The 14,403-nt window shown below is 36.1% G+C and overlaps 1 protein-coding gene across 1 annotated transcript in view; it reads left to right on the forward strand.

Annotated features, from left to right (window-relative positions):
* LOC150080645 (protein FAN-like) overlaps positions 1 to 14,403 on the forward strand; it is a 411,353-nt gene that overhangs the window by 168,423 nt on the left and 228,527 nt on the right. The window contains exon 15 of the mRNA XM_090380769.1: positions 9,980 to 10,070. Coding sequence (XP_090236895.1) covers positions 9,980 to 10,070 — 91 coding nt within the window. The remainder of the gene's footprint in view (positions 1 to 9,979; positions 10,071 to 14,403) is intronic.

The following is a 14,403-nucleotide window of genomic DNA, read 5'->3' on the forward strand; positions in this document are numbered from 1 at the left end:
CTCAGCAATAATGAAACTTAAACGACACATTCTTAAATACCAGGTTCGTGGTACACGTGGATGACCAGGTGCATACTCAGTATCCCATTCACGTGTACCAGAACCGGAAGTGGCCTAGGGGCGTGGAAAACTAAAACATTTTTCTCTGGCAAAAACCACCGCCTCAAAAAGGGAGTGAAGTTGTACTCCCCTATCTCTATGCTATTGTTGCCAGAGGATCCAATCCACAGACTTTCCAGCCACTTGCGGTCCCAGAATCTGTACGCCCGGTCAAGTCATGAACTGAAAGCTAAATAAAGGGGAGATGATCGCCAAGGAAGAAAAAAATGGAATTATTGTTTTAAAGTGGTGAGATGCGAGACTACTAACAACAAAGCAAGCCCCAGAAACAGTTGATGGACCGTCCACCAGTAAAGGAAGATAAAAAGAAACCAAACAAAAACAACTTCCTATTCTAGCATATAAAAAAGGAAAGGCAGGCATTAATCTGTTGGATCAAATGGGTTCATATGGCACAATGCTAAGAAAGGGGTTAAAGTGGTACCGGAAATTAGCGATAGAATATATACTTGGTATATCAGTGGTCAATGCATATGTGGTATACAAGAGTGCCGTGCGAAAACAAATAAAATTAAGAAGCTTTCAGGAAGTAGTTACTGATTTGCTAAATATAGAACAGAAAGAGAAACGTGAAAAGCCAAAATGTGGTAACCCTCATATACTAACGAAAAATTCAACACAAACAGGAAAGTTAGAAGAATGTGCATATTTTGTTACGCAAAATTGAAAGTCGGAAGGAAGATCAGTTGCTAGCAGTAAGGGGAAAAGTGTTTCGATGTATTGCCCAGACTGTATTCGCCAGCCTTTTGTGTGTTTGGAGTGTTTTTGACAACACCATAAATCATCATGATTTTGTAATTATAAAATTCATAATAAAGAATTTTTAAATAATGACCAGTTACTCGCTTATTTTTTCCTCATAGCACCATGCAAATTTCATCACATGTATCAACGGAGGCCACGCTTTTCAAAAATAAAGTAAATTTCCAACAATCGTCAGCGCTATACAGCCAACGCAGCTCCCACTGAAACAGTGGATGTCAGCAATATATGCCTGACAAAAAACCTAGAAAAAAAGACATCTGAAAAACCTAATGGTGTCAGGTATATATATACGGACGATGAGGCAGTCAACATGTTAAGCACATTCTCCCCTCTCCTCTCCTCCTAACAATGAGTTTAGCCAATTTGCTACTAATCAAAAAAAAAAAAAAAACATACTTCATTGGGTTTTTGTGGGCTAATTATGAAAGAAGACTGGTATTATCCATCATGTAAGCTGCATTGATAAGCATTAACCCTTTTGCAATTATGCACATATATATGTATTTCATGTGTGGGCTCTGTAACATATCCCTTGTTTAGCACTATTTCACTTTTGTGTGGTTTTCAGAGGGACTATAACACACTTTTTAACCACATGGAGGTTTTTTTTTTTTTTTTTTTTGATTTATTGCACTTTTAACAGTGAGTTAAAAATTATCAGTGGATTGACAAGGGTCAGCCTCTTAGTGGATTGCTAAGTACCTCATGATCTTAAGATAGGCCGGCAACCCAAAGGGCGCGGGTTTGATTCCCGCCTCGGGCTTGGATCAAAGTACTGCAAAAACCTTGGGAGGTGCAATATGGCCACAGAAGCCGATGCGCCAACAACTACCAAATCAAAAAAAAAAAAAAAATCTTAAGATAGGATTCAGCATGAATCCTAAACTGCCACCATTTTGCAGCTTTAGTAGATTTACTGTATTACTAAAAGTTTTAGTTTAGTTTATTGCAATAAACTAGCTAAACTTTTATGAAAAATTCCCATGTGGTATAACTTTTTTTCTTTAATAATTGTTTCCAATTTACTAGCTGCCGCCTTATCAGCAGCTTCATCTGTCACAGTTCATCCTTAGAGCCCTCACCATGTTGTTGCTTAAGATTCTCACAAAGACAATGTTTTGTCCTTAATTTTGCCTAGACTAATAGGTACATGAAGATTGGTTTGAACCTCTTCTTTAATTTTCCAGATTCCACCTTGAATTCTAATTGCTTCTGCCTGCATGACAGCTAAGTCTTTAGCCTGTTGCAGTTTGAGCCTTGTCCTTAAGAACTGCTACCATTGTTGTATGAAGCATGTCAAATGCTCAACTGATTTCAGTATTAAACTAGCCAGCTTATGAATGCTTCATCATATTAAATTTAATCTTCTTATCAAAAGAAATGTCACTATTGCACTTTCTTTTCTTGGATATGGTTAAGGGATAACACAGCTGGAAACACAAAAATCCAGAAAATACAGCATTTGCTGTGCTTTAACATTTCCAGTTTAAAAGCTGGAATGACTAGCAAGCTGGGCTGGGTCCCTTTGCTAAACACACCAACTACCTCTACTATCAATAGACTTTAATTAATCAAGAAGCTGCAGTGATAAGCATTAAACCTTTTGCAAGTATGCACATATATATATATATATATATATATATACACATATATACATATGGACTCTGTTGATTATCCATTTAGCACAGTTTGAGTTTTGTGTGGTTTTCAAACAGAACTTGTTCATTTAATATGGATATAATTTTTACTTTTGCATGGTTTTCCTGCCGAGAAACTTATTACAGAAATGTCAATGTTTCATGCAACTCCATTTTTCTTTCATATATGTTGAATCACAGGTTGTAGTTAGTTAATCTCAACTTTAAGACTAATTTACACATCACTGCAACTAGTTGCACCAACTGAATTCCATTGGTGCAATATTTCATTTTAATTTCTAGATTGCAGTCTCACTGTTACATTCTCATACAACATGAAAAAAAAAAAAGAATAACACAGCTGGTTTTGTTGTGTATTTTGGAGTTTGTGGCATTATGCTCACTCCTTTTGGTTTATATGGGTTTGCAATCATGCTACAGTTTACTTAATGTGTTAAAATTTAGAAAAAATACTGTTAATAATCAAAATTGTTAAAACTGCATGTCACCTTTTCTGTTTTTACTTCCATGATAGCCTTTTGTCATGTTTTTGCTCTGTGAATTTTTTAAAATTATTTATGCTTTGTATTTTAAAGGAATTTATCTCTCATTGTCTTCAAAAAAATCTTCAACTTCTTGTCCTAATAAGAGTAAATATATTAATTTGGAAGTGAAACTTGCAGTGTGTTTAAGTGCCTTGAAAAGGGTCATGCGATTAATGTTGCTAATTTAATGTGGTTGCTTGATCTGCTGTGCATACTGTAAGAAAAGATAAAAAAGTAAAGGTGGTCAGGTTGTAAGTCTATCATCAGCTGAAAAATTGCTGCATTTGCATAGTTGATGATGGAGAAAATGGAACATAACAATAATTCAAAAGAAATCTGAGAGTGAGATTTAAAAAGTGAATCTATATCCAGTGAAAGTTTCACAAGCTCTGTATGGTTTGAGCATTAAAAAAAAAAAAAAAAAAAGAGCTAGTCTGCACAATTTGAATTAACAGGAGAGAAAGCTAGTACTGATTTTGAGGCAGCAGATGCATATTGTAGAAAAGGAGGATATTTCCCAAGTCAGGTCTTCACTACAGATGAAACTTCTGTTTATTTGGAAAAGAATGCCCAGAACTTTTATTTCCCATGAGGAAAAAGTCTGCACCTGGGTTCAAGGCAGAAAAAGGTAGGTTAACCATTCTTTTAGGAGCAAATACTGGAGGAGAATTTTTAAATTGAAGCCTGTATTAGTACATCACAGAGAGGATCCAAGGAGTTCTTAAAGAATATTAAAAAAAATCTCTTCCTATTGTGTGGTGATCAATTCAGAAGTGGTCAGCTACTTCTTATTTCTGCCTTGCTATAGAGAAATATTGCAAAAATAATAGCCGACCGGGCTAGCCGAGTGGGTAAAGTACCTGCCCGGCAACCCAAAGGTCGCGGGTTCGATTCCCGCCTCGGGCTTGGATCAAAGTACTGCAAAAACCTTGGGAGGTGCAATATGGCCACAGAAGCCGATGCGCCAACAACTACCAAATCAATCAAAAAAAAAAAAGCAAAAATAATATCACACACAAAGCATTGTTGCTTCTCAGCAATACCCCTGGACACCTGATCAACTTAAATGAGAAGTCCTATGACGTTAGAATTGAATTTCTGTCAAAAAATATAACAGCCTTGGTCCAACCTATGGATCAAGGTGCAGTCTACATATTTAAAGAAAACATCAGCCCAGATGATTTGTGGAACAGAAGACACTGGCAAGCCAAAAGTTCAAGAATTCTTGAAACTACAACATCATGACATTAACAGTATTGGAGAATATTAGTTAGTGAGATCAAACATTCAACATCGAATTTATTGTGGCAGAAAATACAGCCAGGTGTGTATGATTTCCAGATCGTTGATAACTCAACAACTGTAATAATGGACACATTAAACTTTCACAAAATGTGGGTTTCAGTAAGGTTGAGGAAGGAGAGGTGATATAATTGTTAATTTTGCGTAGTTGAAGCTCTATCAAATGAAGATTTACTTGAAGAAGAAAAAGAATCTGAAGGGCAGATTATTTGTCAGATTACAGTAAAGAATGTAGGATGTTTCCACTTTAATTGATTAGGTGCAATGAATTATTGAAGAGATAGATCCCATAGTAAACCAGGATTTGCATGTTAGCAGGGACTTTGATCAATCATTTGAATGTTACAGGGAGATCTGTAGGGAGAAGCATCTAGTGCTGTGCAAAATACATTGAATGTTTTTTAGAAAAAGTTTGTTATTGTTATCAAATACAAGCATGCCTCCAGCAGAACATGCTGATGTAATGCATGCATCCAGCAAAAGCAATGAGATCTACAACACAGACTCCCAATAAATCCATACAGTAATTATTATTTTTTTTTCTTTTAGTGAGTTTTTAATGATTTTTTGCTATATTTTTAGTTTAATACATAAAAGCATTTATGTACATGTAAAGTTTTCATTTTATTTTTTACATTTTTAGCTTAAATTAAATTTTATGATTTTTATAAGGTTATCACAAAATAATACTTTAGCAGCTGAACTTTGGATGAAAATCATTAAAGTAACAACTTTTTTTATGACATTATACGTTAAAAAGTTTAGATAGGAATGCATCTCATCATTACTACATGTATTCTTATTGAAAAGTAATTTTTGTTTAGCTTGGAAATGTTTTTGAAATGTCTACTACAATAAATGAGGGGTGTGTGTGCACGATTTTCATGTATGGGTTTCCTGTGTTACAAATGTGTCATGTTTTGAATGTGTTTCAAATAATGTGCATAATATGTCCATCTGCATATACAAATTGTCTAGAAATATTTAAGTATTGCTATATCGTACTTGTTTCTAAGTAATTGTTGATTGGATAATAATAATTTGTCAGAAAATAGCTTTGAAATCAGAAGGAGCTTCCACTTGTTAACTTCAGTTTAATTTGGGCTTGAAATCCCAAAACTGAATAAATTCTGTATATTTCTGATCTATATATCAAATGAAATTGAATCTAATGGTACATAAATAGATGTAAAGGATGTGACATTGAATAAAATAACGAGCTTCTCCCCTCCCCTTCCCCATGATTTTTTTTTTTTTTTTTTTTTTTTTAATTCTGATTTGAGTTTTGACAATAATTTCACTGTAATTTCACTCGAGTTAAAATGAGAGAACAAATTAATATTTAAAGGCATTTATGTACAAAGTTTTCATTTTTACAGAACTTCAAAAATTACACATAGAAACTCACTCCGTAGAGCCTGCCACCGTACAAACTCACTGCTGCAAATACACGTGCATTCTGAGAACTGACTACCACAGATTCACACTTATTTCAAAAACTTGCATGCAAAAGGGTTCAAACAGTGCCAGGTTCATATGAATATTCAAAACATTATACAAAAATTTCTCATGCCACACTAAAAATCACTTATACATATCTCAAGTAGAGGTAGAGTTTAAATTTGTGCAGAGAATACTGTACCAAAATGTAGAAATATAGTGTATTAAAATTGAAAAATATATGTGATCTGGACTACAAAAATAGCTACCATATGCTACATTAAATGCTGGCCACCTCTATTGCTCATGATTGAAAAAAACCAAGCGACTATTTTCTGTAGGCATACCTAAAAGACAGAGTGATCAGAACTAACTCACTCAGTTAATAATTTGGAAAACCAATACAGCAAGAGATTACGACCACTCCCCTACTTACAAAAGGGTTGCGTTCTGCAGAACTCTACGTAAGTCGGAATTTCCCTAAATGCTTATGCAGCACTCGCAAATTTGATTGAAGCAAAAAAAAAAAATGTTCAACGAACATGTAAATAGAATTATTTATTCAGTCTTTTTATCTCATGCGCAGGAAAAATTACAAAAAGAGAGAGGAGACAGGCATAATGTCAGCAAGTTTTACCTTTCGAGCATCGTAGCCAGAATTAATTCTCCAGCTGATAAGCACGTTGCTGTGGAATTTGAGGGCTGTGGAGATTTAGAAGGAGTTTTTTCCAACACATCACAAAATTTCTCTGCAACTGCAGAATCTGCACTGGCGACTTCACCGCATACTTTAATGTTTTGGAAACCAGTGCGATACTTGAACCTATTAAACCACCCTTTGCTTGCCACAAACTTGGCTTGGGGTTCGCCATACTTATCCTTAATATCTTCATAAATACTTCTTGCTTTTGCTTCGTAATTTCCGTAAGTTGAGTATTACATAGCCGTGGGGTGGCTGTATTTCAGTCTCCCTATTGTAAGCTGTACCTTGGAATTCCATTATTTGCCTTGAAAATATTTCACAAAAAGAGCAAAATATCAATGTCTTGCTTTGAGAACACTAGCTCATATGTGTATAACCACCTTAAGTAAATAATAAATGTGTGTGGTTGTGGTTTTTAAATAATACTTTTATTTTTTATTTTTGGTTAGGTGAAAAAAATCCTCCATCATTTATAATATTTGCATCACCAGAAAACAACTGTCCAATTCCACTGTGAACCAAAATTCCATCTTTGCTTCCTGCTTCATACTCCTTGGCAGGTAATTTTTTCATGAGTTCCAGGCTTTGTTGCATCCTGAAGTTTTATATTTGTGGCCCCCTGATTCTTATGAGAATCCTTTCTTCATTAACTCAATTCATTTTACTCATTTCCTTCAGGACAGGAGTAAGATACATCTCTCAGTTTCCCCACCCTAAAGTTTCTGGTTGCCAAGCTTTACAGTTCACACCATAGAAGCCATTCCATATATGGAGAATTTAGCACTCCTGAACAATCTTATTCTAGAGAGCATTCTTTGAACCTCTTTGTAAGTACTATGTCTTTTTTTTTTTTTAGATGCAATCTCCAGACTTGAATAGAATATTCCGTAGGCAGTCTCTTCATTATCTTGTAGAGGGCCAGTGACCTCTTTCTATTTACAAAGATCCCATAAATCATTTGTTGATGCCATGTGCCATCCTCACCTGTTCACATTGCATGAAAAGCTTCATATCTATTTGCATCATAATCCCTAAGTTTTTCTCTTCCCAAACCACTTATAGTTCTTCCCTTCCCAGTCTAAGTTAGTCATAGTGTTTCTGTTCACTAGGTGTCCAAGATCTTACATTTAGCATCTTTAAACCTTAGCTGTCATTTCTCAATCTGTAACTGGTCTGTTATTTTGAAGCAACATAGTCTGCTCATGAACCCAGTTTGTAAAGATGTAATTCTGGTCATTAATCACCCTCCCAACCTTCTAATCTTCAGCAGACTTTTTTCAGTGAATAAAATAACATTCTGTATCTTCATTTCGTCAGAATTAATGTAATTTTTTTATGAAGACTCCTTCATAAAAAAATGGATTTTAGTTAACAGAAGAAAATGTGAGGGCTGTTCAATAAAGAATGATCATAATTTTTCGCTAGCCATTTCTAGCTGAGTTGCAGAATTTATTAGAAAAACTTTTGAGCATAAAGGCAAGTAAGGCTCCCAAAGTTGATGGCATGTACCCAGTAGTTTTGAAGGAGACCTCCTGGGAGTGTATTCAAACCATTGAGGTTAATTATGGGGGCATCTTTGGACTGGGGGGGGGGATTCCTTTGAATTAGAGAAGTGCCAATGGTATGCCAATAGATCAAGGTTAAGAATGAAGTTGATAACTACAGACCGGTTAGTTTGACTTCAGTTGTAGGGAAAATCTTAGAGGCAGTGATTAAGAGTGCAATCCTGGGATATTTAGATAGATATGGCATTCGGAAGGACACACAACATGGTTTTGTTAAGGAAAAATCATATTTAACAAAATTAGTAGGCTATTTTGACACAGTTACTCATGAGCTGAATGTAGGAAACAATTTCAACGTAGTTTGTATTTTAGCAAAGCATTTGACTCAAGGCAATATGGCCTTAGTTGCTAATGCTCCTAAAAACCAAATAACAAAATAACAAATTTGACTCAAGTCCCTCATGAGAGGTTAATATATAAGCTGAAACAGGTTGGGATTACTGTAAAGATTCTAAGATGGATTGCTGGGTGGCTGCAGGGCAGAAGGCAGAGGGTTGTGATTAATGGATATTCTTTAGATTGGTGTATTGTCAGGAGTGGGATCCCCTGAGGATCAGTTTTTGAACCACTGTTGCTTCTCATTTTCATAAATTACATTGACAAAGGGATAGAAGGCATGATATCAAAATCTGCAGATGCCGTAAAGATTGGTACAGTTGTTAAAGATCAGTGCCAGGCAATGCTCCCTCAAAATGACTTCAAGAACAGTCAGAGAAATGGCAGCTATGTTTTAATGCTGCTAAATGCAAGGTCTGACACTTGGGGAATAGCAATCCCAAAATAAATTTTATACTTGGTGGGGTTTGAATTAAAAACAGCTGAGGAAGAAAGGGATCTAGGAGTTACAATACAGGCAGATATGAAGTTTTCTGAACAGTGTAAACAGGCATCCAGGAAAGCCCATTGTGTCCTATTGATAATTTACCAAACATCATCCTTTAGAGATAGGGAGGTCATAATCCCACTATATAAGGCAATTGTAAGATCACATTTGGAATACTGTGTTCAGGTATGGAGACCTCATCTGATAAAAGACATTGAGCTTCTTGAAAAATTGTCCAAATTCTAGTTGTCCAAAGATGGGCAACTAGAATGGTGAGATCGTCAAAAGGATGACCGTATGAGGAAAGACCCTGATTATGTGGGCTATAGAGCTTGGCATCCAGGCACTACAGAGGTGACCTGATTGAGGTTTGTAAAGCTCTGGAAGAGATTAGTAAATGAATAAAGTTGGAAATTTCACTATTATAAAGAATTCCAAAACTAGGGGACATAAATTCAAATTACAGGGGTTGAGGTTTAGATTAGATTGTAGGAAGTTTTCTTTTAGCCAGTGAGTTGTTGATTGGAACAAGTTGCCCTCCCAGGTAGTTGAGACTGACAGTTTGAATAAACTCAAAGGTCAACTGGATAGTTACCTATATGAGGAGAGAAGCATATAATTTATATTTTCTTATCTACTCGGGTTTTTTTTTTTTTTTTTTGCTAATGCAGCAAAAGCCGGTGGCTTCCTTGCACTATATGGCGAATACTGGTACTATTACTATTTAAGACCAAGCTGAGTTGCACACACAGCAACTGCACAAGTGACTCATGTGCACAGTGTGACCTTGGCAGTCAGTCAAGTTTGTTGCCTGTTGTTTTACCTACATAACAATGGATGTGACATGCAAAGAACAGTATACTGTTCTTGAATTATTTCCGTTTTCTTCTCTTTTTTTTTACTAATTGCCAGTTTCACTACAGGACAATTAGGAATCCCCCACTTTATTAATCATTTGACCAGCTTGAAAAATTTATTAAAAATCATCATTTAGATAAATATTTTACTGACCTTAAAAATTAATGTACTTACTCCATTTTCAGCTGATGTCAGAATATATCATTTTGTTACTTTTATAGGAGAGGTATAATGAGATGGCAGAACCAAAGTTCCTTTATGGCTCTCACTATTCAGCACCAGGATTTGTGTTATATTATCTTGTAAGAAAAAGTAAGTGAAAATATAATCTTTTCAAATATGTGAGTAAGTCTTATTTTTATAGCAAGCTTAAAAATTATCAAAAAATAATGAAAAAAATTTAGTGCTTTTTTGTAAACTTTCTCTAATTTTACCATTTGTGCACAGGTGAGAAATTTACAATGTTGCAGTTGTTTTTATTTAATGGAAGAATTTAATTTTCCATATTACTGTTATAAACTGCCATAACTTGAAAACTTGACAATAATTGCCTGAAAGCCTATTAGTATGGATAGCAACATGTCAGTGCTATATTGAAGAGATTGGTTTTATTTTCATGTTCTAATAGACTATTCACAGTCACACTAATTGCCATTTTAAAGTTTGTAATTTGCACTTACTTTCATAGTTGTAATTCAGCTTCAGATCTATATTGCATTTTCATTCATATAGATAATTTCCTTGCTACAAATATACCCCCCCCCCAACTTACAGTTTTGCTGCAACTTCATATTTTAGTAGCAGTGATGTACATTTCATAACTGCATTATATTAAGTGAATAGCATGTGCAGAAATGGTGTCATAGACAGTGTTAGTTGTTCAGCAAAGAGCTGAACAATTAACATTGTCTATCATGTATGACATATCACTGTATTTTGGTGGAAATTAAACAGATAGCCTAACTTGGGAGGCGAGTTAATCCTTTTAAGAGCAATCTGGTTATTGAAAATTGATTTAGTTTTGATTGCCAATAGGTTAGTTATTCTTAAATACTTGTTTTTATTACCACTCATGACATATTCTTCAATTGTTTGGTTTTCTTGTTCCAAAGATGCAACTTATCTCAGTGGAATTCATCCTCTTGAAATGGTTAAATTTTAAAGAGAGAGAGAGGGATCTACCACTACCACCCTTACACACACACACACACACACACACACACACACACACACACACACACACACACACACACACACACACACACACACACAACTCTCTCCTAGTTTATATCTACATCCTTTAACTGCTGGACTGAGCACCGAGAGATTGATTCACCCATCATCTGACTGATAATTGGATAACATCCCCTCCAGGAGTTTGTAAAGTGAAGGATTCTTTATGTGAACTCTATGCTGCAATCTGTATTGGTTCCTACTCTTAACAGGATCTGAGAAGTGGATGCATTCTTTATTAGTGAATACAGGATAGATGATGTTTTGTGTTGCTCTGAAAAAGAATATTGTAAGAGATCCTTGAATTTTCCCCTTCATTGTTAAATTCTTCTATGTTATCATGCATTAGCACTGAGTGTTCTCCCCCCCCACTCATATATCCTTCTAGAAGAATTTGTATCAGAGAATTTTTTCTTTAAAACATTAAACACATTTCAATCTGTGTGTGTAAATAAAGTACAGTTGACCCTTGAACAACACGGGTTTGAATTGCACGGGTCCACTTATACGCTGATTTTTTTCAATAAATATTTGGAAAATGTTTTGGAGATTTGTGACAATTTGAAAAAACTCACAGATGAACCACATAGCCTATATAGCCAATATATATATAAGATATATATCTTTGCGTATAATAGCTTAATTTTTGATGTTTGTACATGAGGCGATGTATGCATAAACTCGAGAGAAAAAAAAAGCAAAAAAGTATAAAAAATCGTATTGAGTAAATAGTATGAGACGAATTAACAACCTAATAATTGTGTCCCCTTTTAAAAACGGGTAGCCTACGGTTAGTCTATTATAAAAAGTTATTATCAAAACTTATGCACATATATTTTACAGACTGTACATGGCACCATTCGCAGTCGAGAGAAATGTAAACAAAAGTAAAGATGCAGTATTAAGTCATAACTGCATAAAATTAACTGTAGTACTTGAGGATGTCACAGACATTCTTTAAGATATGCCAGATAAGCAGTACTGGCTACCTGGGAGTCTAAAACGCTGATGGAACTGATATTCGGGTGACATTCAAGTCAAGTAGACCCAATTTCGGCGAAGTCCGGATGGTCTGTGACAGCCAAATCCCCTGCTTGCACCTTCACGATGGCAGGACTGTTAGTAATCCTGGGTATAACCCCCATGCACAAGCACACTGTGGGTGACCATCCAGGTATGAACCAACGTAAGCAGGGGCCAAGGTGTGGTGCCCAAACCACATGGAGGAATGCCGCCCCTCTGTGTTACCAGGCAGTACTAGGTGGTAGATGACTCTCAACAACCGGTGCAATACCACCGCTTTGCTTATTGGAGGCTTGAAGTGGTGGAACCCATGTTTAGTCTCCAGAGCTAAGTTCCGGTCACCCCTTCCCCATCTCTTCCGTCATGCAGTATAACTGATGACTTTTGAGATTATGATGAACATCATGGTGAGATCCAATCTTCCTTACATTTCGAGGGTACAGCTCTAAAACGGTGTTCGCAGGCCGGCCGTTAGTTATTAAACCGCACTGAACCTGGTAACTCTTTAGGAGGCTTCCGGATCATCTATAATCTTGCTACCTCTACTCTGCCAGATAGTGATTGGAGGGAGTCCGAGTAGTGTGTATGTGAGGAGCATTGTCGAGGATTGTCGAATATTCATTTCATGAAGTAATTTCATTACTTCATGAAATTAATATGGAATTACTTCATACTTCTTGAAATTAATATGGAATTACTTAATAAAAGTAATGGAATTACTACATACATGAAGTAATTCCATTACATGTAATTCCATACATGAAGTAGTTCCATTACTTCATGTATGAAATAATGAGGCCCCCCCCCCCATTTTCTCGCCGCCTCCGTGGGCAGGAGCAGCAGTGCATAGAACACGCTTCTTGATTAGACCGGGTTCAAGTCCAAACCACCAAATACGGAGAATGCGGAAAGGTCAGGGAATGACCACCGCATATCCCCGGAGCAATATGGCCTTAGTTGCTAAATTTCCTAAACACCAAATAACACAATTTTTCTTACTATTGAATACACCACGAATTGTTAAACTAATAGAATAAGCTTATCTGCGAAAAGATCTAAACCTCCCAAATGCTTCTTAGTTCATTTCACAAATATACGTGGGCTCAATTCTAATCTCAATGATGTCCATTTCCACTTCCAGTCTTCCAAACCCAAAGTTCTTTTTCTGACAGAATCTCAGTTATCAGTTAATTCAACTACTACTCATCTCAGTTGCCCACATTATTCACTGTATGATTCCTTTCACCTCAAAGGTGGTACTTGTGCATATGTCCATTCCGATATTCCCTGTCAGAGAATTGATAATTTGGAATCTCCTCTCTTCGATCTTCTCTGGCTTAAAATCTCTCTAACTCACTGTGTCAAATTCATCTGTTGTCTCTATGTTTCTCCCAATTCCACTAATCACTTGGAGCTCTTTGACTTCCTCTCTTTGCAACTTGACTTTCTCCAGTCCAACTTTCCTAACAGCGAGGTAATTTTCCTTGGTGATTTTAATGTTCACAGCTTCAACTGGCTTCCATTTTCTAGTCACACCGACCCCAGCTGGTCGAGATGCTGAGGCTTTTGCAATTACTAATGACGTTGCACAGATTGTTCATTTACCTACAAGAATACCGAACAAACCTAATCATACAGCCAACATGCTTGATCTTTTTCTCACAAACAACCCTTCTAAGTACACGGTCAAAGTGAGAGGTCCTTTAGGCACTTCAGATCACAACTTGGTGATTGTCTCTTCTCCAATGGAGCCTTTATCTAACGGCTGTTCCCAACCTTGTGTTGTTTGGCATTACAAGAATGCAAAATGGGATGACCTGCTAGATTTTTTTTCTTCTTTACCTTGGTCAGATTACTGTTTCAAAATTTCTGTTATACGTATCGTATAACAATGGCAGCAAGTTATGAACAGTAAATCTACGGACACTTAAGTATTAATTAACTTCCAAATCTCGCTGATCACTCACACACTAGCAAGGCTTTTGTGGATTTATTGGATGATTATTTTCTACAACAGCATGTTCAGGAGGCAACTAGAGGGAGTAATACTCTTGATCTGATTATCAGTAGTGATTCCTCATGCATTAAGAATCTCAGATAAAGGAACAACTAGGTGGCAGTGATCACAGTGTGCCGAAGTGGGATTTACTCAAAGAGGTAATTACCATCAGGGGTAAAGGGAAGGGTTTTTGCTTTCGGATAGGCGACTATGGTGGTCTCAGACAGTATTTAAATTTAAATTCTATACAGTGGGACCAACTGATGATGTTACCAACAGAAAATTCAAATTGGGAAGCATTCAAAGAATTAATCTTGGAAGCTAGGCTTTACATACCAACTAAGAAATATTGTTCAGGGTTTAGGTCTAAATGGATGTCAGATAAACTGA

This window comes from Mastigoproctus giganteus, chromosome 9 (assembly GCF_048544385.1).
Source record: "Mastigoproctus giganteus isolate SK-2022 chromosome 9, ASM4854438v1, whole genome shotgun sequence".
In the NCBI taxonomy this organism is placed as follows: domain Eukaryota; kingdom Metazoa; phylum Arthropoda; class Arachnida; order Uropygi; family Thelyphonidae; genus Mastigoproctus; species Mastigoproctus giganteus.